Source organism: Strix aluco, chromosome 1 (assembly GCF_031877795.1).
Source record: "Strix aluco isolate bStrAlu1 chromosome 1, bStrAlu1.hap1, whole genome shotgun sequence".
NCBI lineage: Eukaryota > Metazoa > Chordata > Aves > Strigiformes > Strigidae > Strix > Strix aluco.
In genome coordinates this window covers 134,275,539-134,303,043 of record NC_133931.1, presented here as the reverse complement: position 1 = coordinate 134,303,043, position 27,505 = coordinate 134,275,539, and the positions used below count along the sequence as shown (strand labels likewise).

The 27,505-nt window shown below is 40.9% G+C and overlaps 2 protein-coding genes across 2 annotated transcripts in view; one reads left to right on the top strand and one right to left on the bottom strand.

Moving 5' to 3' along the window:
- The window catches only part of VWDE (von Willebrand factor D and EGF domains), a 42,023-nt gene extending 29,293 nt beyond the window's left edge, over nucleotides 1–12,730 (top strand). The window contains exons 19-31 of the mRNA XM_074849135.1: nucleotides 393–530; nucleotides 1,125–1,187; nucleotides 2,719–3,399; nucleotides 3,731–3,826; nucleotides 3,910–4,005; nucleotides 4,533–4,628; nucleotides 5,949–6,044; nucleotides 6,380–6,475; nucleotides 6,962–7,057; nucleotides 7,157–7,252; nucleotides 8,545–8,640; nucleotides 9,187–9,290; nucleotides 10,816–12,730. Of these exons, the coding sequence (XP_074705236.1) occupies nucleotides 393–530; nucleotides 1,125–1,187; nucleotides 2,719–3,399; nucleotides 3,731–3,826; nucleotides 3,910–4,005; nucleotides 4,533–4,628; nucleotides 5,949–6,044; nucleotides 6,380–6,475; nucleotides 6,962–7,057; nucleotides 7,157–7,252; nucleotides 8,545–8,640; nucleotides 9,187–9,290; nucleotides 10,816–10,836 (1,775 nt within the window). The 3' untranslated portion in view covers nucleotides 10,837–12,730. The remainder of the gene's footprint in view (nucleotides 1–392; nucleotides 531–1,124; nucleotides 1,188–2,718; nucleotides 3,400–3,730; nucleotides 3,827–3,909; nucleotides 4,006–4,532; nucleotides 4,629–5,948; nucleotides 6,045–6,379; nucleotides 6,476–6,961; nucleotides 7,058–7,156; nucleotides 7,253–8,544; nucleotides 8,641–9,186; nucleotides 9,291–10,815) is intronic.
- Nucleotides 12,731–17,158: 4,428 nt separating this feature from the next.
- Nucleotides 17,159–26,122, bottom strand: LOC141933974 (uncharacterized). The gene is made up of 5 exons (XM_074849126.1): nucleotides 25,870–26,122; nucleotides 23,487–23,582; nucleotides 20,307–20,411; nucleotides 19,797–19,892; nucleotides 17,159–17,604 (listed from the first exon to the last, which is right to left on the bottom strand). Exons 1-5 carry the CDS (start codon nucleotides 26,099–26,101, stop codon nucleotides 17,495–17,497), a joined length of 639 nt encoding a protein of 212 aa, XP_074705227.1. The 5' UTR covers nucleotides 26,102–26,122; the 3' UTR covers nucleotides 17,159–17,494.
- Between the last annotated feature and the right edge of the window lie 1,383 nt (nucleotides 26,123–27,505).

The window sequence follows — 27,505 nt, the reverse complement described above, 5'->3', positions numbered from 1 at the left end:
CTTGCATGAATGTAATGCTTATTTATGTTATGAGAGCAAATTTCCACTGTTTTCCTTGGCAGAGGTAAACTCAGCAACATGGTGAAACATAAGGAGTGATGAGTTTGGTTGCATTGTGATTCCTCCTATGCCTGCAGATAAACATGTAGTCCCCACAGCGCATCTTTTCCGTATTCCACAATAAGCAAGATACTTGATATAAGATGAGAAAATGTGGATATCAAATGTAGTCAGCTGTACTTACTAGATGCACTGAAATACTTTGTTGCACTTGATAGATGCCCTTGTTGTATTTCAGCACATGAGTACATTCTGCTTTTATCTTTTATAAACACACTGTCAAAGTCTAGTGACACAATATTATAAAAAAAAAAATCTGTATTTCAATGCAGGTAAAAATTGTCAAGATGATGTAGATGAATGTGTATCCAGTCCTTGCTTCCCTGGAGTATTTTGCTTCAATACTTTTGGTTCTTACTATTGTGGTTCATGCCCAAATGATCTGCAGGGAGATGGGAAGTCATGTTACGGTAAAATTGTTTTTCAAAAGAATGCTATTATGTTATTGTCATTCAGATAAAATATCTTTGGTTGTGCTTCATGTTTCCAGTGGTAACTCAGAACTCTCTTCAGTAGTCAGCAAAACAGGCCTGTATCTCTGTTGATGGCTGGGACAGAATCTCAGTTGATGACAACATTCGACTGCACTGGGTCAAATAGTTGTAAAACACTTTTTCAGGTGACTAGAAAAAATAGGTACAAGATACCCCAGTCCTTTTATACCAGAGTAGAATACAATGAGATGTATTTTTTTTCTGCATTATTTTCATATTATGAGCAATTATTGACAAAATATTTTTCTATTGCTTAACATAAAATTATTTACCTAAATCAAGGCACTCGCCAAGTAAGGTGACCAAACATTTGTTTACAGTGCAATCATCGAATAACTTTTATTTTTAAAATCCTCCATTGAAAACTTTTAAGAAACAATTTTTACTCTTTATCTGCTTTCTGAATTTTGGATTACTTCTGTGTACTACAACTTTAACTGTTTATAATTTATTTGCAGTTGAAACAAAAGTAACTATAAATGTGCCTTCACATCTTTTTTTTTTTTTTAGAAAGCTTTGAAGACACTTATGTTGAAAGAAAGGATTCCACAGGAGAAACTGGAGGGAATAAAGGTGATTTTTTTCATGAAGAAAATGGAATTTCTGATTCACATACTGATAAGAATATAACTGACAAATAAAGGTTCTAGTCAGTTTTGTTACTCACTTTAATTTTTCAGTTTGACTCAATTTAATTCATTACTGGAGTTGTATTCTGATCTGAAAAATGAGACTGAAATGTCAATATCAACAAATCCCTTAGGTCAGTCAAGTCATTTTATTGACAGTGTGATATATGACATTCTTACTGTTGCCTTTTGTTTTTCTGACTAACCACTGACATAAAATAGGTAACATGGGGATAGGAACATCTGTTATATGAGATAAGCAAAAGTTTATGGCATTATGTTGAATGCCATTTTCCTACTTTAACTCAAAGGAAAGGTGAAGGATATGGCAAGTGAATGTCTTAATTCCAAATTTCTGTAAACGCTGTTGCTGGCATTTCCAGCTCTGTGCCTGCTGGGGCTTTCTTTGCAGGAAATTCTCATGTGTCTTTTCCCTTTATCTCCGAATTGTTAGTGGGGGAGGAGGAAAAATCTCTCACTCTGTTGCCAATGCTGGATAATTCTTCATCAGCTGTAAAATGGTTTGTTTTTCAGCAGTAGGAGACAGCATGGTGTAATAAGATTCAGTAAAGTTTAACCTTTTGTAGATCATTTGCTAGTACCATTCTAAATGGGTTAGGGACAGAGCTTGTTAGGTTGGATAATCCCCAGTTCCATTCCTCCTCTGCCCCATAATGCTAAAAGCCCATATACAGCATTCTGCCATTCTGGGATTACAGTGTCATACTCCTTTCCACAACCCACCAGATGACCTGGTCTTCTTAGGCAGAATATGAAGAACTTTTCATTCACCTTGTACTCCTTTCAATGAGGAGGCTGAGTCAGTCTCTGTTGTTTATAAAACACATGAAACATCCCACTAATAAAACCCATGCAGAAGCTTTAAGAAAGTTGATAAAAAAGTTTGGAGAGTAAAGCATGTTAATGCTTTTGCTACAAGGTGATGGGTTATTCACCTAAAATACTGTCCGTGGTGTGTCAGTGAGTATAGGTATGTGCATACTTGTGATTAAATATCTGCTTCTAGACTCTAGGCTTATTACTAGCACTTAGACACACTGGTGAACCATAAGCATTAACTTTTCTTTAAACTCTGTCTCAGTTATCTATTTAGCAGCAGTATATGGAGCTGGTAATTGACAGTAAAGCTGTTTATTGACCCAATATGGGAAAATCTCTGCTGTTTGACTCATATATATGGTGCTTTCTCCTTATCTTCCAGCCAAGAAAAGACCATGGTGAGGGTGGGAAAGGACATAGCCAGAATACCTTGATCTTCTCCAATTCTGCCAGTTACGAGTTAGGTTCTACTGCATACATATATTCTGATGTAGCACATGGAGAGACTTCCTCAAGCACAGAATGAATGGGTTGTGCATTTTTCTGTTCAGAAGATATTCCCCACGCTCAAAAGGAAAAAAAAGTCTCATAATATTCCTGTACTCTTTCCCCCCTTTCTTTCTAATGTGCTGTAGGTTTTCAACAATCATCCTTTGAGAAGGTTTTAAGCATCTCAAGCTATATTCCCAGTTCTACAGATGTCCCTGAGAGATTTATTTCTACAGGAATGGTCAGTAGCAGCTCTCCACCAGCCTCCACAGTAGAAACAATCACCACTTGGAAGTCACTTAATTCTCAGAGAAGTGCTTCTGTACAACCTGTTGTTACTGGAAGCATTGTTCATGCCCTCAGCACCATCAGTGGTCACCTTGCTAATGTGGAAGAGAGTTCTTCTGTTCATGCTGTGATGACTGCATCTTCAAGAAGCCATGCTGTATCACCTGAGAAGAAAACAAGGGCACAGGTTGAGGCCTACAGCTATTTTGAGACCAGCAGGAAGACTTCTCCTAGCAGCAGAACAAATATAAGGAAAGGGTTTTCTTTGCCGGGCAAAGTATTCAAAGGTGGAAGTGCTCACAGAGTTCAGCACTTACTAGCCAAGCATAAAGCGAGTCCTTTACCTTTTGTCCTTGTTGAAGTCACTGTCCCACCAAAAATGCTTCCTGAAGAATTGAGTGAAATGGTGATTCCTAAGGCAGTAACCTGTATTGATTTACCCTGTTTTCCTGGCGTACCTTGTGAGCCAAGTCAGGATGGAAGCGTCAAGTGCGGTCATTGTCCTTATGGTTATTATGGAGATGGCTTCACTTGCAAAGGTATTACAAATAACAGCACTAAAAGCTTTGCAGAAAAGGATCTTGTGACGTCTTCATAACTTGAAAGTACATTGTTACTGTGTGATCAGTGAAATGCATGGAGTATTGAATTTTCTCATTTTCAGTATTAATATTGGCATAGCCTACAGGCTTTTAGTTGTGTGGATGCACTTAAAAATATTTTTTTAATGTGTCTCAGGCTCCCCACTTATGGGCAGGGACCTAATGGATTCTATGTGATCTGTTCATTATATTAGGCAAGACACAGTTTTGCTGAAATGCCACTTTCATTTTCCTTATTCCTTTCTTTGTTTTCTTCATTGCCTTTCAGCAAGATGTAGACAAACATGTGGCAAAAATATGGAGTGTGTGGCACCCAATATTTGCAAATGCAAGCCAGGCTATGCTGGTTATAACTGTCAGGCTGGTGAGTGTGGCATTTTGCTTTAGTTGTGGTAACTCATAGCCACAAATTAATGATTTGAAGATCACTGCTGATTTTCTCCACAGCTCTGTGTAGACCTGATTGCAAAAACCATGGGAAGTGCATTAAGCCCAATGTCTGTGAATGTCTACCAGGATACAGTGGCTCTGCTTGTGAAGAAGGTAAATAGAATATTTTTTGCTTCTGAATCCAGTTACCCAAAGGATGCTGTAAATAACTTCATGACTGTTTGTTCTGACAGCAAAGAGGTGTGTTCATTTTACTTTTACTTTAATAGAACTCTTTTAGTAACATGTTGGTATATACCCTGCCTTTTTTGATATACAATATAAATGTTGCTTGTGATTGGATATTTCTAAATTTAGCTTTCACAGTAAGTTGAGGAGTTCACCAGTGAATATAGATGCCTCTAAGCTAAACAGTCCCAAAGACAGGGAAGTCCTGTCTGGAAATTGTCTCAGATTACTTTTCTTCAGGGTGACCACCACTGTTGGGACTCTGTGTACTCTGTTGGAATTAAGTTGTTCTTGTTACTTATTCCTGTCAAAGGGCATTGCATATGGCTTCTTATTTTATTTCCAGTTCTTTGTTCACTGTCAGTTATTAACATTTCCCTTTTCTAAAGCATAACCAATCCATGCATCTTTTTAGAGGTGATTTCTTGAACAACATAATTCTGTATCTGCAGCACACTGTAAACCACCCTGTCGAAATGGAGGCACGTGCTTGGCCAGAAATCTCTGCACCTGCCCATACGGTTTTGTGGGACCAAGATGTGAGACAAGTAAGCAAAAAAGCATAAGGGAAGAATGCAGAACATTTCTTCTGTTCTTCAGGAGCAAGATAGCAAATTATGGTTTAAATTTTTGATGTGCTCTGCCTAATGGTAGCAAATGATGTTATAAGTGTGCCAATTTGAAGGCTCCCATACTTGGGCTTTTTGAACATTAATTAGATGGTATTTGCACGTAACTTTGAAAACATAATGTACTATAAAAATTGCAGATAGTTTATTATTTATGATTCACAAACATGGAGACATTGAACACATTATACAGGTGATACTACCTTCAGAACAAACACAGATGTTTAATATGTCCTTACAGCTTTTTAACTTCTATCATCTTAAATGTTAGACGTTAGTAGACGATGTTAGATGACTAACAGAAGTTAGTATCAGTGAATGGTAGGTCAGAAGAACGGTGATACAGGACAACTGAATTCAGAACCACATTATGGGGTCTTTTTTTACCTGTCATGAAATTTGGAAAATTTGCTGTGATCATAGCTGAAAAATTGGAATTAGTTAGTCTCACATAAATTGTCTTTTACATATCAAATTCTACATGCTGCAGTTTTGCAACTCCAGATTTTGGGTAGATTTCATTCTGGTAATTTTTACCATTCAGAGAGTCCAAATTTAAACATGCTGTTTATATATCATTCACCTGAATGTGCCACTGCATTATTGACCCCTAATTGAGAAAGTCCTTTGTTTGTCTCCTCCTCAAATCCCAGGACTCTTCATGCTCAGTTTTTCTTGTTCTAATTTCAGTTGTGGCACCAAAAAAAAAAAAGCTGCTCTTTGTTAAGCAATACTATAGAGAATGAAGTGTTGTCCTGAAGAAGTGATTCATGGTTTTGCACAGCCATGATATTTTAATGTCTTTGCTTGTTAGTCTCATGTCACTCTATGCATGCAGCTGCACTTGCTGAAGTGATTGAGGACATTTGAGTGAACTTTCTTGGCCTCCGTCAAATCCATCATGTAACATGGTCCATTTGTCTCGGTATTGAATTTCCCATTTGTTTTAGAATTTATTTGAATTTTTCTAGATTTTTAACACTAAATATAACCAGACCATGGATAATTACATGGAAAGACATTTTATTTACCTTTGTAGTCTGGTGCTAGCTTTTTATGGCGTTGAGACATTTAATCTATTCAGCAATTCCTCCTCAACTAGTGAAATTGTATGTTGTTTCCAGTGTTAATATTTGGGAAAGAACTGAAAAATGAATAAAGCATAACTTATAACATAGCTCTTTCTCTCCCTACCCCCACCCCTCCTCGCCCTGCTTTTCCCAACTTCTTGGATGGTAGTGGTTTGCAACAGACACTGTGAGAATGGTGGTGAATGTCTTACTCCAGACATCTGCCAGTGTAAACCTGGGTGGTACGGACCTACCTGCAGTACAGGTAACACTCCTGCAACTTCTGTGTTACTGGGAGAGTACCCGTAGGACCTCCCATAGTTTGAAATTTGGAACCACGTGGCTTAGACAGCAGCAATGGGTGGCTGCTTACTGCTACAGAGTCTCTGCACTCCCTCTTGTCTCCACTGTTAGTTCTGCTGCCGGCAGCACCTCTAGAAAGTCTAATACTGATCCTAAAATTTTGGGTAAAGATTTTGTGAATGGTGTTACCTGCAGTCATCTTAGGTGTTTAATTCCTGTCCTTGCAACAGAAGTACATATTTTATAGACTTTATTTGGATGTCATGCCCACCACTCTTCTTGACCCTGTTTCTGCAGCGATGTGTGACCCTGTGTGTCTCAATGGTGGTTCCTGTACTAAGCCAAACATTTGCCTCTGTCCACATGGATTCTTTGGTGCCCAGTGTCAGAATGGTAATCTTTTTTTTTTTTTTTTTCTCCTCTCTCCCCTTTTAGCTGCCATTATGAGGAAACATTGTTATCTTAAGACAAAAAATTCACAATCAAGTCATGTACCTGAGACGTAGTGTAAAACAGAGATTACATTATTTTTTAGATTTCATGACTGATTCAGCGAATGGCGAAGGAGAACAGAGACTCAAAATTTGCTGTATCTTCCACTCAACTTCTGAGCAGTGTTCAACCAGTTCCATTGTATATTATGTAGTCCGGTTACTCATGTCCACATACAGTTGCCAACCTTGACCCCTTTTTATCTGATTTTGTCTTTACTATTGCACCAGTCCACATTAATATGATTTTTATGAGACAGGTCTGATAGTGCTGAATGTCTATATAAGCTGTCAAAATTTGAGTGTTGCACTCTTGTTTCCTAGAAGTATATTGCTAAGTCAAACAAAATGCAAACTTCAGCCTTTTCCTCCTGTTTGTATTTCATAGCTGTCTGCAGCCCGCCTTGTAAGAATGGTGGTCATTGCATGAGAAATAATGTCTGTACTTGTCCTGATGGGTACACAGGCAGAAGATGTGAAAAAAGTAAGCCAGTGTTAAAATCCTTCCAGGATCCGAAAATAACCAATAAATTATTCTGTAATCAGTTAAATGTATTAAACAGCAGATGTTTTTGATTTTAAGGTGTCTGTGAGCCAAGGTGCATGAATGGGGGCAGGTGTGTAGGGCCAAACGTTTGCTCTTGTCCTTCAGGATGGAGGGGAAAAAGATGTAACACACGTAAGTATCTTGTAGTTAAGAGGAGAACCATACCTTAAAAGTAATATATTACTAAAGGACAACTCTGTCCACACAAGTAATGTGAAGTTAGTGCCAAAGAACTCAAGAATATATGCGCATTGAGAAAATAATGGTCTACAACTTGGCAGCAAAATTTAGGGTGGGAACTAACACCATGCAGTTCTTAGGCTAAATTTTGAGACCAAAATATCTTTTAAGTTCTTGTATAGCAAATAATGTTTGTTTCTTTCTCAAATCACATCTAAATAAGAAGCACCTGTATTTCTGCATACATACGACTGCTAAGAGTGAGTCAGTGAAGTGAAAGAATATCAATTTGTGCTGTAGGACATAAAAGCAGATACAATAGAAAAAAAAGTACAGTGAAATATTGGAAAACTGTGGAAGCATAGTGGGAAATGGTTGGAAGAGAAGATGCAATGGGCACAAGCTCTTTAGGAAAGGTAGAAATAGGACTGTGATGGTAGCACAGCTGTGGGCCACATTGTCTCTTAATGAAGTTATTGATGGTGCATAAATAAAATGAAGCAGCATGGATAAAAGCACAGTCCGCATGAAAATTAGCATGAGGATGGGTGGTAGAAATCCAATAGATACAAGTGTTAGTGTCTGTCAGGGTACCCACCCGAGGCCCAGATATTGATATGGTCAATGAGCTCTCTAATGGCATGAAGGAAAACCAATTTTCCTTGTATTACTTTCTGTAATTATTGGAAAGTTTTATTGAAAAAAATATTACCCATATTGGCAGGTGTGAGATATTCCTGGACACTGTGGAAGAGAGATTTGATTATCAAATAGTTAACCAATGAGAAATAATAGGGTTTTAGATTATAGCTTAATAAGCAGGAATGAATGTGCAGAAAAATGGGTGATAGAAAATAACTTTGGACCAAATGTTCATGAATTTACTCACTGTGTGTTAAATTGCATCACAGACAAAAGATCTCTGAGTAAGGTGTAGGCTTTAGAAAGGTAAATTTGGAAAAAACAAAGCTATTTAGTGGTGCTGACTTAATTCAGTATTTCAGGCTTTTGTAGCAATCTGTGATGCATCAGAACATCTCAATGCATCCTTTGGCTGCAGGCTTTTTTGTTTCTAGTTGTCTCTCTTCTTTAATATCCTGTTGATCTTAGATGGATATTCAGTGAAGATGATGTGACTCTTGTGTATAGAAAGCACTCAGCCTCTTGTGAGCATCCTTAAATAAATAAATAAGTAAAAGTAATCACTTGGAATATAACTAAACTTTGTGATGATGTCTGTGCAGCAATCTGTCTTCAGGAATGTAAGAACGGTGGGGAGTGTATTGGACCAAGTACATGTCATTGTCCTCCACAGTGGGAAGGAATCCAGTGTCAAACACGTAAGAATGATGTGACCTGTAAAATTTTTCCTTCAGCACAGTTAAGACTGCTTCAGCAATACATAGTGCCTAGAAGTCCTACATCTTGGTGGTTATTTTAATCCAGATCTGTGTCAAAGGCAGGATAAAGAGTAGAGATTCCTCTGCCCACTCTGAAGCCCTCCAGAATACAATGGTAGTCTGGGGCCATGGCAGTGTGCGATGGCTTGCTCTAACCCTGAGAGGCCATTGCAATAGCTTGAAATAGTAGGATGCATTAAAAACCATGTTACTCATGTCCCTGTCTCCGTTTCATTTATGCCCTCAGTATGTTCCCATATTAGATCTGCATCAAAGCATAAGGGGGATGGGATAGGCCATAAGACCATTGTTGGCTCCACGTGACTGTGAAGTCTTCTTACACTGAGGGCTGTTTGCCTGTGAAAATACTTACCTGGTTCTCAGGTCCTATAAGCAGGCAGAATAAGTATATAGAGATAGTAGCCACCTTTCCTTCACCAAGTTATTTTCATGAATAAAGCCACATCTGTACCTCTTTCTTTTTAGCTGTGTGCAGCCAGAAGTGTCTGTTTGGAGGCAAGTGCGTATTGCCTAACGTATGCTCTTGTCGTCCTGGTTATACTGGAGTCCTCTGTGGGAAGAAAATTCAGGTAGGTGTAGAGTCAAAGCACCATCACAGATACAGTAACTGGGGAGTCATTATCTAGTTCACCCTTGCCCAGTGAAGCGGCACGAAATGCACCATGTGTGTTTGTCTAATTTCTTCCTTTCAGTCTCACTGAGGGAGAGTTCATAAAATTCCTAAGCTATTCCAGTAATTTATAGGCTCTAATACTTACAGAATTGTTCTCAACACCTGAAATAAATTTCTTTTGTTCCCTCGGTGGCTGCAGCAGGAATTGATAACTATCCTTTTCATAACAACCCCTATTCTCTTTTCCAGAATCTGACCCCACTTTGGGTAAGAGTATCCTACTGCTGATTTTCTTAGCTTGCATCAAGTCAAGCCCTGATCTTTTTCAACCAGCTAACTACACCATCAGTCAGTCCATCCCTGTTTTATGCAAACATTCCCTATCCTCAAGTGTAACTTTGGGAGTAGCTTTGCTTTTTTGCATTATAGTGAGTGATAACCATTTTTCTGTTTTGTCACATAATCTTCTGTTGTATTCCTTTCTCTAGTGCTGACAGTCATTCACTGAAGTAATTTAATTAAACATTTCATTACAACTAACTTTTTTGTGACGTCTGAAGTAGAAAGCATTCTACTCTTCTCACATCATCTGTGATGTTTCTCTTCTTACAATGTCAATATATTCAGACACTTTTCTGGTGCCAGCAGCATTCATTTGGTGGAGTTGGGACATAGCCTAGCTGATTTTAGCACTGTGTGCTGATGCTGTTCCTTTACATTCATCTTCAATTACATGACACTGTTCATACCTGTACTGTGTTTTCTTTTAAAAACAGTTTAGTTATTTGGTCTCCTGCTGCAGCCAAACTAGCATATTCTATCCTTCCCATCTTTCCTTTCTTTTTAGTACTTTGCCACATTATGTCTTTTAGTGTAAAACCTATAATGTGACTGCTAGATGTGCAGGCATTTTTAATGAGAAGTGGATAAAAAATGGAAAACAGCAATGGTTTAACTTTCATCCAGCCTCAGTTTCTCTCAGCTGAAACTACTGGGACTTCAGATCTTTTTTCTACTTTATCAAATCCAATATACAATGCCAATACCAGATAACTTCAGATGGGGCAAATAAATATGTTTAAGAAATTGAAACTATTAACAAATCTCATACACACTTTGAAAATATAAAACTATCCTATAAAGATTAGACTATAATGTTTGCAATATGGGTTTTCAAAATGTGACCTTAAAAAAAATAATTTTGGTTTGAATGTTTACATAAATATATCCCAGAAGACATTAGTATATTTTTAATCTAGAAAATACATTGCTGATTAGTCAGCCAGTGCTGTATCATACACTGACCAAAATGACATATTTTCTTAAATAAACAAGCTATATGCACAAGTTTAACTTAATGTTGTGATTCTGTGTATCAGGAAAGCAGCGATTCATTACAATTGTTTCTTAAGCTTTATCATAAACATGGGCTGTGTTATTAAAATCTTGTTTATGTTTACTTATTTGTTTTTCTCTCCAAGGTACAAAGGCATCATGGTTGAAGAAAAGAAGTATATCAATTAAATTGCAATGCTGCATGGATGTATGAGACTTGAAAATAGAAGAGGGTTGAAGGCAATTACAGAGTTTATTTAAAGGAAAGGAATATCCAGAAGCATTATTTTAAAAGATTTGTAATACAGTCCTGAATTTTGGCGAGCTTCAAAACAACTATTTTGTAGTCATTAAAACATACGTATATTTCTATATTTTTTTGCTACCTCATGCACAGACCTCACAGCCTTTGATTCTTGACTGGGCTCACAGATTTGTTGAATGATGCAAACCCAGAATTCTGCAGTTTGTCGATGTAGTCAACTGAACTATGAGATTTCCTTTGTGGGAACAAGACTCTAATAGCTGCTGAGTGTCTCTAGGAAAGAAGTCAGCACTTCATCACTTGTGAGTGGTATCTTCTGGTTTTAAACATTGTTTACATACATATTATTTGGCTGCATACAGAAGAAAAAGCAGAACTGTTTTTTTCTTCTTCGCCTTGTGTTTGCGTCAGTCTGTTACAATGACTAGCTAGTAGTGAGGAAGGAGGGGACAACCTAAACCAGGGCTTGGCTACTAACAGCAGAGGCAAGGCCGCATGTCTTGTTAACTGTCAACCAGATGCAGAATAATTCTGGTTTCTCTGTGGCAAGCCTTTGTAGCGAGGAGTCATGTACAAACTCTTCTGGTGTGACTTCATCACTTACACTCATGAAGCGGTGTACCCAGCTACTGAATGATTTCTGTGTCTGTAAGACTTTTATGCCCCTGTTTTGAGATGGCCTTCAGTAACACGAGGAAATTTTGTCCCCGAGTCCCTTAGAGAAATTTGACAATGCTTTTAGCCATGCTGAATCGTGAAATAGGAACTAATAAGAGGAGGAATTTGCTGTACATTGTGCTATCTGTATACATGAAATCAGAAAGTATTCGTAAAAACATCATAGAGGAGGTTTTCTCATTACCTGTTGCTCCAGTGAACTGTTGGCACCTACCAGCTGCCAGATAGTTTTTGAACAAATCCCAGTTTTTCTGAAGTTTCATACAGAGGACCACCATCTTCTTCCCCTAGAGCTGTGAAAGACATTTCAGTCTGAGCTCTGGTAATAGATAGAAATGTCCCTTCAACTAAGCCACTGAAGTTTACTGTTTTGGTTTGGTTTTTTTTAAACCAAAAATAAGTATCAGGACTTCCTGTTCTCCTGAGCAATATTCAGTTTACATACACTGATTCTGAATGGGAAGAAAATAGAGCTCATTTTGCCATTTACTGCCGCTGTGGGATGCTGATTGCCAAATCTTAGCTGTTAGCAGCTCTGTGCCTAGGTTTCTCCTCACCTTTTGATAGTTCTCTTAAGTCATTTTGCAAAGGAAGCTGGCATTTTGAGAGCTCAGCATCATTGCAGAATGATACCTCATGGATTTCCAAGTGCCTGACTGGTGTATTTTAAAAATGTTTTCAATTTCCCACTTGCATTTTAAGTTTCAGTGTTTCCATAGTTTCTTTCAATCAAGCATCCAAATAGCTGATAGCCTGATCTTCTGGGAACTGTTCTGTTATTTAAAACCTACTCCACTTGAACTATTCCCTCTCACCACTCACAAAGATCTCTATGAACAAAACCTGACTAGCTCTTGGAAGTGATGCCTCAGGCTGATGCTCTGAATACACATTCTGAAAATGTTTTTAAAATGCAAACACACCAATATCGTGTAATTTCATATTGTAATAACCCCCATGCCATGTGTCAGTTACAGAGGTGGTGTGCTAAGGAGAGAGATAACATCTGCCAAGAACTGTTAATAGTACTTTGGTTAATGAGTTTGTGCAACCCTCCATTCATAAAAGGGAATCAATATGTACGTGCCTTTCTAGGATTTCAGGCTGAATAAAGGGGTTTTTTTAATCACAACTTTCAGTATTTTCCATTTATTTTGAGTGGTTCTAAAGGCAGAAATGATTTCTTTTACATTTTCCAAATGCAAGCTGTGCGAACAACAGCACATCCAGAGTTTTGCTACAGTAGTTAAAAACGCTTGGTGCTAAGCTGTGCCATTTTCCGGCAAGGACCTGATGCAGAAAAATGACTAGTACATGCACAAAGACAGCTACTTCAAAACTCCCCAGTAATTATGTGATTAGGTGAAACTGTTGTTGCTAGGTTGTCCATCATACACATGAAACAGAATTCACTGTAATTACAAAGCACATTGCAACAATGCAGTACAATTGGTCAGTTTAACAAGAGGTAGAAGCACGTAGAGGGCTTGTGTACAAGGGTAACAAAATTGTTCTAAAACCGCATAATGCAATCTGAAATAAGGCCCAAAAGAGTGAGGGGATTTGGAAGGGGGGAGGAGGTTGCATACTTCAGGAGCTGCCACAGCTCCACTCTGATGGAACAAAGGACAACTTGTGCCAAACTGAAGATCTTACAGTGATTCTTAGCACATTGTATAGAATACGGGTATCTTCACTGAAGTTTCTTGCATGATTTCTTTAAATACTAAACATTGCTGGAAGGTACTGTCACGTCCTGCTCAGACGAGGGAGACAAGTGACTCAGATTCGCAAATCCCCAATGGAGCAGACAACAAGTCTCCCAAGTCCAAACATTTATTAACTACCCACAATGTACTAATTGAACACACGATAGTTGGCTAAGTATATAGCAAGTTGTGGCAAGCAATATAATACGCCTTGCATTTCTTAATGGGAAAGGGGAAAGAGGGAGATAGAGGGAATGGGGAAATACAGGTCACCGGTCTGGGTTTCTACGCTGATCCCGCCGGCAAGGGTTCCAGGAGGCACAGGAGGCATCCGTCTTTTTCGCTTCACTGCACTCCCCAGCGCCCCCCTTCTTGATTTATACCAACTTTCCTTGGGTCCGTCCCCTAGGTCGACCCACATACCTACATATCCCATGTACGGGGAGGGGTAAGGTGCTTCATGGGATGATGTTAATTAGCATGATCATGTTAGCCCTCGTTAGCATATTGAGGGGTGTTAACTTTAATATGCACTTCATGGATAATGAAGCAAAGGTCATTCACTGGACAGATGACCCTTGAAATTTGTCCAGGTGCCCCAGAGCAGAGCCGTCCTGTCTCCACAGGGCTCCCCCCTCCAGCTGCATCTTGTGTTATTCGGGCAGCCTTATCAGCTTCGACCTCCACACTATCCACTCTGTGACTCAGTTTTGTCTTGCGAGTGTTTGAGGCATTTCTTCGATCAGCCTCAACTTTTGCTTTCTCAGGCTGTTCTTAGTTTCTCGCAGACCTGGTTTCTCATCTCTCACAGGTACCTATGTACATCATCCATTTATTATCTGGTTACACTAAAGTTGCTCTGCAGGCCCGCAGAAATTCTCCCAAGTGCAGATTGACTTTTGCTCATGATCTTGTAAAGGTCTTTAAAATGCAGGAAGGACTCCTATCACAGAAGATAGCACAGATCTTAGTAAGGACGCAGTTTCCTACATTTATATCCATGTTGGCTCTGATTAAAAAAGAAAACCAACAAAAAAGTGGACTTCCTTTTTACAAAAGTTAATTATACATTCCCATAGAAAGCAAGTTAACATTTCCATCTACCAAAAGCAAACCCATGAAGAAGAATCAGTGCAAACCCTAAAGTAAATCAGCATAAGATCTTAAACTACTTGATAAATTTGCTATATCCACTCCATTACTTGCCCAAATGGGAAAATCCAAGGTTTAAATCCTCAATAAAATGTAACACCTGGGCACATACACAAAACCAAACACACAGGTTAGAAAGTGTTACTAATGGCTAACGATGCTTATGCTGTTTCACTTGTATATAGGTACCACATGGCAACATCGGGTCATTTTACTCAGCTTCCACCCACAGCTCAGTTTAGCCAATAAAGGATATTTTACAGATAAACCACGTAACTCCATTCTTGCTACAACCACTTACAGTAGAAGAGAAAATATAAATGGTAAAATGTGCATGTAAGTAAATTGGAACGAAGAAACACTTCTCACCTTTCCACACATGATCTAAAAAGACAGAATATCAAAAACGCAACCAGTATGTTACCCCTACAATTTTTCCAGTTGCTTTTAGTGAAAATCAGCATCTGTATAAGGTGTTACAATTAGCTCTAATAAGGGAGGTAACCTGTTCTGTATCATTTTTCTTGACCTTTGAGCTGCATGCATAGCTAGCTTTTCACAGGAAGACACATCTAGGTCCAAAAATTACATGGTGTAACTAGTATGTTCAGTCTTCCAGTGAGTGGGAAACAAACAAAAGACAAGAAATACGGACAGCTCTGTTAGTAAATTTATGTGGAACTGTGCAAATAATAATCTAGGGACCTAGACTGTCATTAATATGTTCTGAGACTCTTCTACTTTAAAATAACTACTAGAAAATTCACTTCTAAACTAACTTAAAATATTGCAGAGATTTAAATATTTCTTAAAAAGAAAAAACGCCAACGAAAAACCCTGTAGCCAGTAGATGGTGCTACATTCAAGCAGTATTTCTAAAATACGCCATCACATTGTCTATGCCATCAAATTACTGCTTGCTTACTTCAATCATTTCTAAACAGGGAATTATTTAAATTAGCATTTGTTCTGGCCTGCTCAGAAACACCAATTACAGGTCTCTCACTGACTGCTCCTGGTCTCATGCTCCTAACAATGCTAATATCTCTTGGCTTCTAATCACCATTATTCTCACTTTTGGCTTTATTAGTAGAAGTCAGTCTTTTCAGGAACAATTCTGAGATATTAGACCTCTTTGCATTTACATACTTCTGCTCATTTACTCTGAAATCTTGGGTCTGGGGCAATTAATTTTTTTTCCATTCACTTCCCTGCACCAGTATATCATCTAAGGAATTCAACTTAACACCTGAATTTCTAAATTATAGCGTGATTACTGTAGTGAACTGTGACAAAGAATTTCATCACCATAAAGTCTATTTCATGTCTGAAATATCCAGTGTATCACAGCAAAAGCAGCACAAAAAATCCATATACTCCTCTTACTCTAACCCCTGCCCCAGCAACAAAACGTGCACAACATGTATCCGTAGCAGGTTTCATCTGAACCAAATGCAACAGGCTCCAAAGCAGCGGCAGAGGAAGGCTTCTCAGCTACACAACACAGCAATTGCTCCTAACACAAAACAGGAGTCTCATGAACTATACCACTGTCTTTCATTCGCCTCCGTGTGCTCGGGTTCTCTCTTAGAGAAGGCTGGTAACTGAGAAGACCCCATCTCCTTTGCTTCTTGTCAATGCTCAGTGGCTTGTAATCCCTGGAGAAACAGGTCCATATAAGCCACCCCACCAGTGCAAGCTGCATGTTCTGGTACGGCAGTTTATACACAGATACACTGTTGTTCCATCAAATGGGTTATACTCATGCATCGGCAAATGGATTAAAGGAATGCATAGTTAAAATTCTCCCACCCAAAATTCCAGCTTCACCTAGAGCAATGAAAAAATCAATCTATTTCGCACAAAAAATATTGATTTGGGCATCATTCAGAAAGATAACTGATTCAACTTGCGTGTTTTGGCAAAACCATCCTCAACTGTAGCCTTCAGGAAACAGCATAGATGAGACATGGAACAACAGATGCAGGAGTCTCAGCCCAATCCGCAGCCCCTTCAAAAGGCTGCAAAGCCTAAATGAGGCCAAATGGGAACATGTCCAGCAGACAAGCCTCCGCATCCTCCACACAGGTGATTCGTGGCAGACACGGCTTTTCCTCACAGCCAGTCTGTAGCCTCCCATTCTTGAATAGGAATGAATCACCAACGTCTACAGCTCCAGAAGGGAGATAAACACATTTCCCTGTCTCACTTGGATAAGGAAATCATTTGATGTTGAGAGATGATCAGATAATATGACTGTAGAGGTAGCCAAGATAAGGACTCCTTTAGAGAAACAGTATGGATTGAGCTTTTAGAAAGTACCAGTAGAAGGGTCTGAACAAGTACTGTGTTTTGGGTTTTTTTTAATACTGTTTAACTGATCAAGATCCAAATGTGATTTGGGGGGGGGGGGGGGGGGAGGGGCAGGAAGCATACATAAAGCGATAACCAGGATTTTAATAAGATGCTTTGCAATGTGCTGATGTTCCAGAAAGATGCAAACTCTGCAAGTTTCCTCTTGCAACTGTGTAATCTTATTAAAGGTAAATTATACTTGAATTAACATCCTCTTTTGATAATCTGAATTAAGGATATTTTGTTTCATGTGCTTTTTAAAAACACATCATTAATATAACGCAATAATTCTAGTCAAAGGGAAAAAAAAGTCAAAAAGAAGAGCACAGATCTATTCTGAAGTACTTTATTTGAAGAGTAAATTTTATTTCAAGATCAAGTGTATCAACCAAGACATAATGCTTCTGCGTATGAAGAAAAATGAGAACAGAAGAAAACGTGTGCCATACACTACACACACTTAAGATACTTTTAACAGCTTTGTTACAATAATCAGCAATACTTTTCTTTCATACAGAAAAGCAGTTGTTTAATATAATGAAGACAAAAAGCTATCTGAAATCAATTAGTTACCATGTTTGTTTTAAGGTCCCCCACTGCCACAGACTTCATCTCTGTGTGAAGTGTTACATGAAGAAACTGCAGCTTATCTTTGTCAAAGTTGGTTCATTCCTTCCTTTTCTTTGTACACTGTAGACCAGAGTACGGCAGTCGACATCTGCACACGTTTGGAGCTATGCATTTTCCTCCATGTTGACAAGGTAGTTTACATACAGCTGAAATGAGACACCAGATACATAGTATGTCTTCAGCACAACACAGGATCATTTTTCTTCTTTGTCTCACTGTGCTAGCAAAATTGTTCCCTGGTGACCGCACTGGGACAGTATAAATAAAAGCATAATGGAAGAACTGAAAAGCAATGCCTCTCAATTTATGGCATCATGGCCTTCACTGGAATACAGCCACAGTACGTCTAGTCTTCTTCACGCTCCATTCCCCTTTTAAAATACTATCATTTCTGTTGTTCTTTAAGGCACAGGCTATTTTTGAGATGGATGCCCCCATGAAAGTGAGGGAACAATAAAAATTCCTGCTGAAACTTACTCAAGCCGGTTCTTTGATCCACATCCATGAGGACACAGCTGCCACAGACTAGCCGTTGCTCACACACTGCCCTTCTGTTCCCCCACGAGAAGGGCAAAGGAGGACTGAGCGGGCACAGCTTTAGCTGTCCCCTAGCTACAAACCAGCTCAGTTAACAAGCCAGGGGCTGCGATTTGCTTCTGAGTATCTGCACCAACAGAAGTCAAACTGGCTGCAGATCTAGTTAGTTCAGGAACAGTGATTATTTTGACATTAAGAACCTGACCACTCCTATCCTTATTGCTGGTGCAGAGAACAGAGTTAAGCATTTTGTAAGTTCCCTGCATCTCCCATACTCACCTTTTAATATTACCCTCTGCCTCGATACACTGATGAATACAAAGGATAAGCATTTAGCTGGTCAAATGGGGAAGTTAAAATATTATTTGTTAATGTTTGCTTGACTATATATTGCAGAAGAAATAACACTAGCTGATCTGGATTCCCACAACCACACAAAAATTTCAAATGCAGAGGACTTAATCCAGAGATCTTGCACCCACGATAACCAGTTCAAAAGCAATGTTTAAACAAACGTTCTCTCAGTCTCCCAGAGAGCAAACAAAAAAACTTCCCTTTTTACAGTCTAGGATTATGGCCTTTAGCATCAGGGAGGTGCTGTTATGAGCATCCAAGGCCTTGCCAGAGAAGGGTAGATTAAGGTTTTTATAATCATCATCTGCTTTTGTGAATCAAAATTTGAGAAAATGCAAGTGGTTGTTCAGCAGGAGTGTCAGTCAGTACTAGTCCTGATTATAGCCAGCTTCCACTCACTCTTTTAAAAACACCTGGAATTGATTCTGCCAACTTATCCTCAAAGTGAGAAGCAAGTTTCAATTTTCCATGTCCATAAAATTTAATGAAGCTTCTAACCCACATGAGTAGTGATAATGTTTCTGTAATGGCCATTTTCAGTTCTTTATACTTGGGTCTTAGTTTATAGAAAATATTTCAGAAATACAAGATATACCAAGTAATGAACTTGGTGACAAAATCTGAATCCAAATTTACTTAAAGTAGAAAAGTTCTGTCTTTCTGACCAAATTGAAAAACCATCTACTCCTTACGCATACTTGTAAGATCCCCAGTATGCAGAAGCAGCTCTCACTTACAGAATCACAGAACGGTTTGGCTTGGAAGGGACCTTAAAGATCATCTGGTTCCAACCCCCCTGCCATGGACAGGGACACCTTCCACTAGACCAGGTTGCTCAAAGCCCCGTCCAGCCTGGCCTTGAACACTTCCAGGGAGGTGCTCCAGTCCCCTGATCATCTTCATAGCCCCCTCTGCACCCACTTGAGCACGTCCGTGTCCTTACACTGGGGGCCCCAGAGCTGGACACAGTACTGCAGGTGGGGTCTCACGAGAGTGGAGTAGAGGGGGAGAATCCCCTCCCTCGACCTGCTGGCCACACTTCTCTTGATGCAGCCTAGGACACAGTTGGCTTTCTGGGCTGTGAGTGCACATTGCTGGCTCATGGTCAGTTTTCCATTCACTACTACCCCCAAGTCCTTCTCCGCAGCACTGCTCCCAATCCACTCATCACCCAGCCTGTATTTGTGCTTGAGATTGCCCCAACCCACATGCAGGACCTTGCACTCGGCCTTGTTGAACTTCATGAGGTTCACACGGGCCCACCTCTCCAGCCTGTCCAGGTCCCTCTGGATGGCACATCCCTTCCCTCCAGAGTGTCGACCGCACCGCATTTACTATTCTAAGATACTTTCCTAGCAGCTTTGTTAGGCACTGAAGATTTGAACACTCTATTGGTAAATCAAACAAGCAGAGATAGGATAAATGAAAAATGTCAGAAGTCATTTACCTAAGTGACATGCTCCACCGACCCATCCAGCTGGACAGCTACAAATTCCAGGAGCCACACAAGCTCCATTATTCCGACAACCTTGAGGACAAATTGCTAGAAGAGAAGAACGGGTAAGTCAGCAGGATTTATAAAGCTGATATAAAAGAATACTGACAGAATGAAAGATTCAGGATGATACAAATCAAAATGGCAAAACACATTTTCTTCCAGGCCACATACACAACTGGTGTAACTGTAAAGGCATTTCCAGGACCATGGAAATGGAAAAAAAATACTTAGCTACTGTGTTAAGAATTTTGGTTTAAATGTTAACAGATGTACACTTTAATGCAAAATAACTTGACACTATTTTATCTGAGTATGTACCAATAATGTAGTACTTAATTTCTGTAGTAATGCAATGACAGTTCCATAGTTATTAGCCTCTTAATACATTTTAAGTGGTTTTGTTACTGTGGTTATCAATTTTTAATCAATATAAATATTTTCATGAATGTAGATACCCACCTTCTTGGCATCTTGATCCTGTCCAGCCAGAAGCACAAAGGCACTTCACAACTCCATTGACAGAGATGCATTCCCCGCCATTTTGACAGCCTCCTTCACAGCTTACTGCAGAAGAACAGCATATGCAGTGCATTTCAGAAGCAGCATAGGACTTCAAATAATCATCTTTAAGCAGCTGGTCTACCATCAACTACTTTTTTATCACATCTGCAGAGACTAAAATTTCAACTATTCAAAGCAAGGCACAGTTCTCTAAGGAGTGAGTGAAGATGACAGCACCACGTCTGCAAATGCCAACAGAAAGGGCAGTTAAACTTAAGCATGTGCTTAAAAGCTTGTTGAGCATTTAGCCTGAGAGTTCCAACAAACAAACAGGATTATGGCTATGGCACAGCTCCTCCCCTCCCCAGCTGTGAACCAGCTACACCACAGTAACTACTAACACGCATATTCTTATCGATCCTGCCAACTCACAGCTGGTAAGCCAGCAACGTGTGGTGAAGGATTCACATATTTCCTTACCTGACAGGACCTACACATAACAAGAGGAAGAAGAGAAGGGGATATTACTTTGACAAATGAACCTATGACTATAGTCGAGTGGTGCCTTCCCAAAGGCCAACTATCTAAGCCAGCCTCCTCATTCCAAAATCGTTCTACACATCAAAGCCCTGAAGGCCTCATTAACAACGCATTATTTATGCCAGACATGCGATTGGTATCAACCGTGGTGTGCGCCACCTTTGAAATATGGCATAAATACTGTTCTGTACAATCAAATGCATCCTTTCACAAGCATGAATGTAAATGTATACACCACTTTCACTGTATTGAAGAGAAACAACTATCCTTCATTATAATGATGGACAGTTGGAATGTCTGCTTGATACTTGGTAGAAAAAAGTCCTAATCTCTGTTCTACTGCAAGTTTTGAGCACATTTTCAGCTAACAGGTTTTTGGCACAAATGCTGAACATCAAGGACACACAAATCAACTCCGGCACAGCTAGAAAAGCTCTTCAAAGCTTGTTTGCATTTTCTTTGTCACACAATATAAGTTAACGTATTTAATATTGATTGTATTTGATCAGTCGTGGTGACTGGGAGAAGTACCTGAAGACTGGAGGAAAGCAAATATCACTCCAATCTTCAAGAAGGGCAAGGAGAACCCAGGGAACTACAGGCTGGTCAGCTTCACCTCAATCCCTGGTAAGGTAATGGAACATCTGATCCTGGAAACCATTTCCAGGCACATTAAGGACAAGAAAATCATCAGGAATAGTCAGCATGGCTTCCCAGTGAGGGTGACCAAGCCCTGACACAGGTTACCCTGGGAAGCTGTGAGGTCTCCGTCCTTGACATGTCAAAAGCCATCTGAACACGGTCCTTGGCAGCTGGCTCTAGGTGGCCCTGCTTGAGCAGGGAGTTGGACAAGGTGACCTCCAGTGGTCCCTTCCAACCTCAGCCATTCTGTGATTCTGTGCGGTTCTGTAATAGCACACTGCACCACACTGCAAGTCTGTACATCCAGGCTCCATATGCCACAGGACTCCACCTTGAAGGTGAGCACAAGCGCATCCTTTGCCTTACAAGGACAATGTGATAACAAATACAAGTAGTACTTTTACTCAGATACAAATCCAAGTATCAACTGTAGTATTAGCATTAATGGAATCCTCACGCTGCTTTTTCTATTTAAGTAGTACTCACCTTGCTTCTGATTTAGGCTCTTCCAAGAACGCCAAGTTCCCTTTTATTGTGGGGTCCCTGTCAAGAACCCACTAACCTACACTTTCAGTTGGCTTTTAAGAAATCAAATCAAAATAAAAATCCTTTTGCTGGAAAATGAAGCTGACAGTGCTCAAGTTTACCTCATTGATGTCAACACTGTTACGTCTACTCAAAATGAATAGTTATTTCCCCAGCATTACGCAACAGTACTGTGTTATACAGATCTTCATTAGAAGACACTTCCTCATCTTTTTTATTCTTCTATGTTAACAATTTTGGTATCAAATTATTATCACTGGCAGTTGAATTCCCATTCAGTCTAGTTAACATCCCAGAGCTACAATTTAAGCCTCTGTGAACGTGGACAGTTGTGGCCACATTAGGTACGCTCAGGTCATGCTTTCTTCATAAAATAATAAATACATCTTTATTAAAAGACAAACAAAAAACCCAAAACAAACCCAGACAACCCAACAACAACAAGACTCCAGAGAGCTGCAGAAGCTAGCCAAGTTCCTTCCCCAAGTACACATTACGTTATACTTCAAGTAAACTCTTGCAGCTATTTCACATTTGAAGGAAATAAAGAAAATGTCTGCAGAATAAACATCAACCATAAATAATCCTGTGAGGTGTTGCTAGCTGCTGTGAGCACAGACAGACAGAATGCTTATTAAGTTCCCAGCACAGTGACGACTGCCCAACTAATTTACCAGTGTCTTTTCAAAAAGAACTTCTAGAAATTTTTTAAGCACCAGGTTGAGGCTTTTCTTCAGAAAGAAAAACAATGCTTTCTTTTCCTTCATTCTCTGGCGATATCTTGCCTACTACATAATTTTCCCCTCAAACTATTTCAAGTTTGCTTCCCTTTTATCCCAGAACTCAAGTTATCATCAGTAGTCTGATCAGCTCATACCAACATAGCAACGTTTTCTTAGATTGCCTTTTCCAATCCACGCATATATTCAATAGGCTTCAAAAAACCATAAAAATTGGTCTTTGCTACTCATCTCTATTATTACCTATCAACAATACATTGCCAGGCATATCTTCAGCGACTTGCTCTCAATATTACCTACCTTGCAGATACTACACAAAAGTTTCAACTACCTAATGCAGAAATATTTATCTATATGTCATCACATTAAAGTATTTAGAAAGAGTCCATTATAGAGCTAAACAGAATATTTACTTAACACATAAACAAGGTCTTTTCCAAGGCACAAAATTCTCTCAGATTTTCACAAAACATTTCAGTACGTATACTCCAACCCATTCTTCTGCAAGCATGCAGATCCTCTAGGCCATGCATTTTTTTGACATTAAGGTCTAAGGAATTAAGGTCATTATTTCAAAGTGCATTAGATCCTGGACTTGAGGAGTCACAAATTAATTTTGTCTGTTTTCAAACTCCTTGTTGTTCCAAGCTATCACTTATTTGGGTCTTACCTTTATGACAGTATCTACCCCCATAGCCAGGTGGACATCTGCATTTTCCAGGTCTGAGGCACTCCCCACCATTTTTGCATTTTGGATAACATGTTGCTGTAAGACAGACAACAAACAAAGCTTGTATAAATACTGGTGAAGCTTACCAAAACTACTACTTAAGTATGTAAGAAATTTGCATTATTTTAGTCTCCGAGTACTCAGTTTGTCTTCACATTTCCTAAGATGTATTTGCCCTGCCATCCTACATTGCCAATCAGGTGAAATCGTTTCCCTGCACAGAGAGTGCTCCACCATTTTAAGCTTTTAAACGCTCAAAACTAAGGAAGCTTTTGGACCCTAGACAGAACAGGCAGAAGAAAGAGCCATATTAAAAAGGAAGAAAGGAACACAGCTGAACTGCCAAAGAAGCTTTTGATAATTGAAGTCGAGAAATGGCGGGTGAAAAAAGAGGTGATAAGAAGAAATTACTTAATAAAAAATGCTGCAACTTCAGGGGCATCTGCAACTTCAGGGCATCTTCTGATTCTTAAGATGGCATATCAGACTTCACTCTCTACTGGATTCCTACATAACTCTCCAGAAAAAACTACATGCTCATTTCCTCGTACCTCTTCTCTAAAATGTCTCCAGAAGTAAGTCAGCACTTCCTTCTCCTCCACCCTCCTTTTTTTGCCTCACTTTGCCTCTTAGAGACCTTTCTGAAATGTACAGTGTTTGTTTAGAAATCATCTGAAATAAATGTAACTATCTGTTCGGAGAAAAGCATCTATGATCATCACAGATTCTGCAACTTTTTCACTGCTGACAGCTTGGACAGGTTGGATAAGCGCAAATTTAAAAAATCTTCATTTTGCAAAATTATGGGTAAATCCAGTGAGATTGAAAATAAATTACCTATCACATAGACCTCCTTGCTACTCATAAATCACTCCTGAATCAGACCTGGTGTCTGAGAAAATATTTGTTTATTCACACACAGATTTTAGAAACCCATGTGTTTCAGAAAGTCTCATCTGAATTAACTGCAGTTGTGAGATGAGTTCTCTACAACACATCACTTTGACTGGATGGGTGGGAAGTCTGAAACAGAGGGAAGAAAACAGACAGAAAAGAGGAGCAGTGAGTAACACCACAGTGATTTCTCCCTCGTATACTTACACCACTCTCAAGCGACCCAACTGAATAATATTTTTCACATTAGTCTTTGCAGAATGAGTATTTGCATGCCAATAAAGGACACAGACAAGTATGAAAGAATCATTCAGCACTCAGCTCTGCATAACTGTTTTACCAGATGCTTTCAGTTCATCATAAATGCCATATAAGAGCTCTCAGTTTAGAAAAACTCTTATGTCTGTGGTATTTCACATATTTTTCAGTTCAGTTTTCTTCATAGAACAAGGGATGAAGCTTCATTTATCCAATTTTTTTGCTACACTGATGACCTTATCAGAGCAAGCATTCAGCAGTTTCCTTAACAATTCCAGACAGTTCACATCTCTAGTTCGAAAATGGATCTCCATCTCCACCAATCTTCCACATCTCCCATAGGATCCAAAAGTTGTTTGGAACAGTGAATACAGCATAGGTATTCATCCCCACTATGCAGCGCAGTAGGTGTACATCATTTGTCTCCACCTGCTAGCCTTAGCTTCTAAATAAAACAATGCTCCATGAATGATTACAGTGCTGAATTAAATTTTCAGCATCTCACCTCAGAGTTTAAAAAGAAAAATAATCACGTTGTTAAATGCAGGGCATTGAGAACTAGAACAAATATTGTACAAATTATATCACCTCTTTACACAGGACAAGACAAGCCTGTCCAGCAAGTTGACGATTACCCAGTATTCAAGCAGTAAAATGTTATCTGCTGACAATACGGCCCTTTCCGATGGCTAAGGGTCTACTCACCTACGTGAGTGTCTTCATAAAGGAGCTGGCTCTTGGTCGTGCTCTACCAGTTTGCTCTCATTGCCTTTCCTCACCAGAAACTGGGTGCCTTTACCCCTCTTCTTCCACCACACCTTATTTATGTCCTCCCTGGCACCTAACCACCGGCCTCCCACACCAGATCCAAACCCGAGCTCTGGGCACCCTCCCGGCGGGATTACTTGCAGGAGGGCTGGCAGGGCAGGGATCTCACCCAGATGCTTGTGCCCAGCCCTGCTCAGGCCGAGGCGCGTCCCCAGGGGCCACCACCAACCGAGAGCCCCCACAGCCCCGGGCAGGCCCTGCCCGCGGCGCTTCTCACCTCTCCCCGCCCGCCGTCGCCCCGCGGCTCCCCGCCGAGGGACCCTACCGCAAACCGCCGCCTTCCCGCCCACCGGCACCCCGGGCGCCCCTCCCGCCCCGCGGGGGTGCGCTGCCGGGCGGTTACCGTGCTGGCAGAGCTCGCCCTCGTAGCCCTTGGAGCAGAGGCAGGTGCCGTTGCCCAGGCAGAGCCCGCCGTGCTGGCAGCGCGGGCTGCAGGCCGCCGGCGGGGCCGCACCGAGGGGCAGGGCCGCCCCGCGGGCGGGCAGGGCGCCGGCGTCGCCGCTGCGCCACAGCCCCCACAGCGCCAGCCACAGGAGCAGGCGGGGCGTCCCGCCGCCGCCGTCCCGCCGTGCCATGGCCCGGGCGCCTCGCCTCGCCTCGCCCGCCGGCAGCCGCTGACTCGGGCTGCTCGCCGCCGTCCCGCTCCGCTCCCCGCCGTCTCCTCGCCGTTCCACTCCCCTTTCGCCCCCCGCTCCTTCACGCCCCCGTCGCTTTTCCCCTCTCGGTTCTTTTCCACTCCCCTCCTCCTCCTCCTCCTCCTCCTCCTCCTCCTCCTCCTCACCCCCGCTGCAGTGCCGGCCTCCCCCCGCCTCGCCTCGCCGCCCCCCGCGCCCTGTGTCACGGCGGGCGGGAGCCCCCCCCGGTGCCGGTGGCAGCCGGCGGGTCACGCTGGGCGGGCAGGGCCGGGGGCACCCGCGGCCGGCATGAGGCGGGCCCGCGGGGTCTGCAGGCCCGGCGCCTGCCCCTGCCCCCAGGCGGTCACTTCTCAGGGCTGGACGTGGGCGGGTGGCGGAGCCCGCCATCGCCATCCCCGGACGACGCCCGGCCGCGGGCACTGCTTGTTGGCCCTTCCACCCCTTTCCCGGCTGGCGCGGCTCTTGCCATGTAAGTGACCTCCCTCCCGCTTTGCGACCTTACACTCTCAGATTGCTATTCACTTTCATCTTGAAAGTCGCCATAGGACGTGAATATCGTGGCACGATAGCCGAAGGGTGATCTGAGGGAGAGGACGGACGCACTGAACTCGCTGACACTTTGCAGATGGGAAAACGGGAGGAATATGGGTTTCATGCTGCCACCTCATCCAGGGTGCCATCTCTGGGAATGGCTCGAGTACAGTTCTGTGGCAAATAAAAAAGCAATATATTTCACTTCAGTTGTGAAAATATCTTCAGTTGCAAGAACATGAACATTGATGATCAGAAAACATTTTTCCTCTCATTAGTTCCCATCTTTCACAAGCATTTACTGTCATTTTAAGTGTTTCCCGGAGAAAGCACACACTTTCAATGCCAAGACAGCCCAAGGGAATTTTTTCAGATGAGTTTGACTGACCAATAGTGATAAAAGGATAGTATAAGCACGTATACAAAGTATCTACAGAAAAGTGAAATAAATCTCATGCCTTTTGAATAGCTAAGGAAAAAACAAGTCTGTCTTCAACAGTGAGAGCTGACTTTGAGTTAGTTTTGCGAGTGGCATGAAACAGCTTAATATGTTGTCTAGATGAAGCAGTAGTATGATCTGGTAACTGCATTCACTTTGACTGGAAATTAAAATTTGTGTAATTGCCTGATAGAACAAAAGGCAAAAGTACTTCTGTTGGAAAACTGGCTTTGATCCCTTTACACACCTACAGTGTGGAACATACAGTTCCTGGATGGAGAATACAAGGCAAATCAGTTACTGATAGCATGAGCTTCTGTCTGACTGCTTGCAAAGGTTAAGACACATGTAACATGATCTTTTCAAGACTCTAT

Excerpts from the sequence above, each read along its gene's own strand:
- LOC141933974 (XM_074849126.1), bottom strand. The coding sequence starts at position 26,101 with ATGGCACGGCGGGACGGCGGCGGCGGGACGCCCCGCCTGCTCCTGTGG. Across the intron at positions 19,893-20,306 it reads AGGATCAAGATGCCAAGAAG|CAATTTGTCCTCAAGGTTGT; the intron begins GTGGGTATCTAC and ends CTTCTCTTCTAG. Across the intron at positions 17,605-19,796 it reads CGGTGGAGCATGTCACTTAG|CTGTATGTAAACTACCTTGT; the intron begins GTAAATGACTTC and ends GTCTCATTTCAG.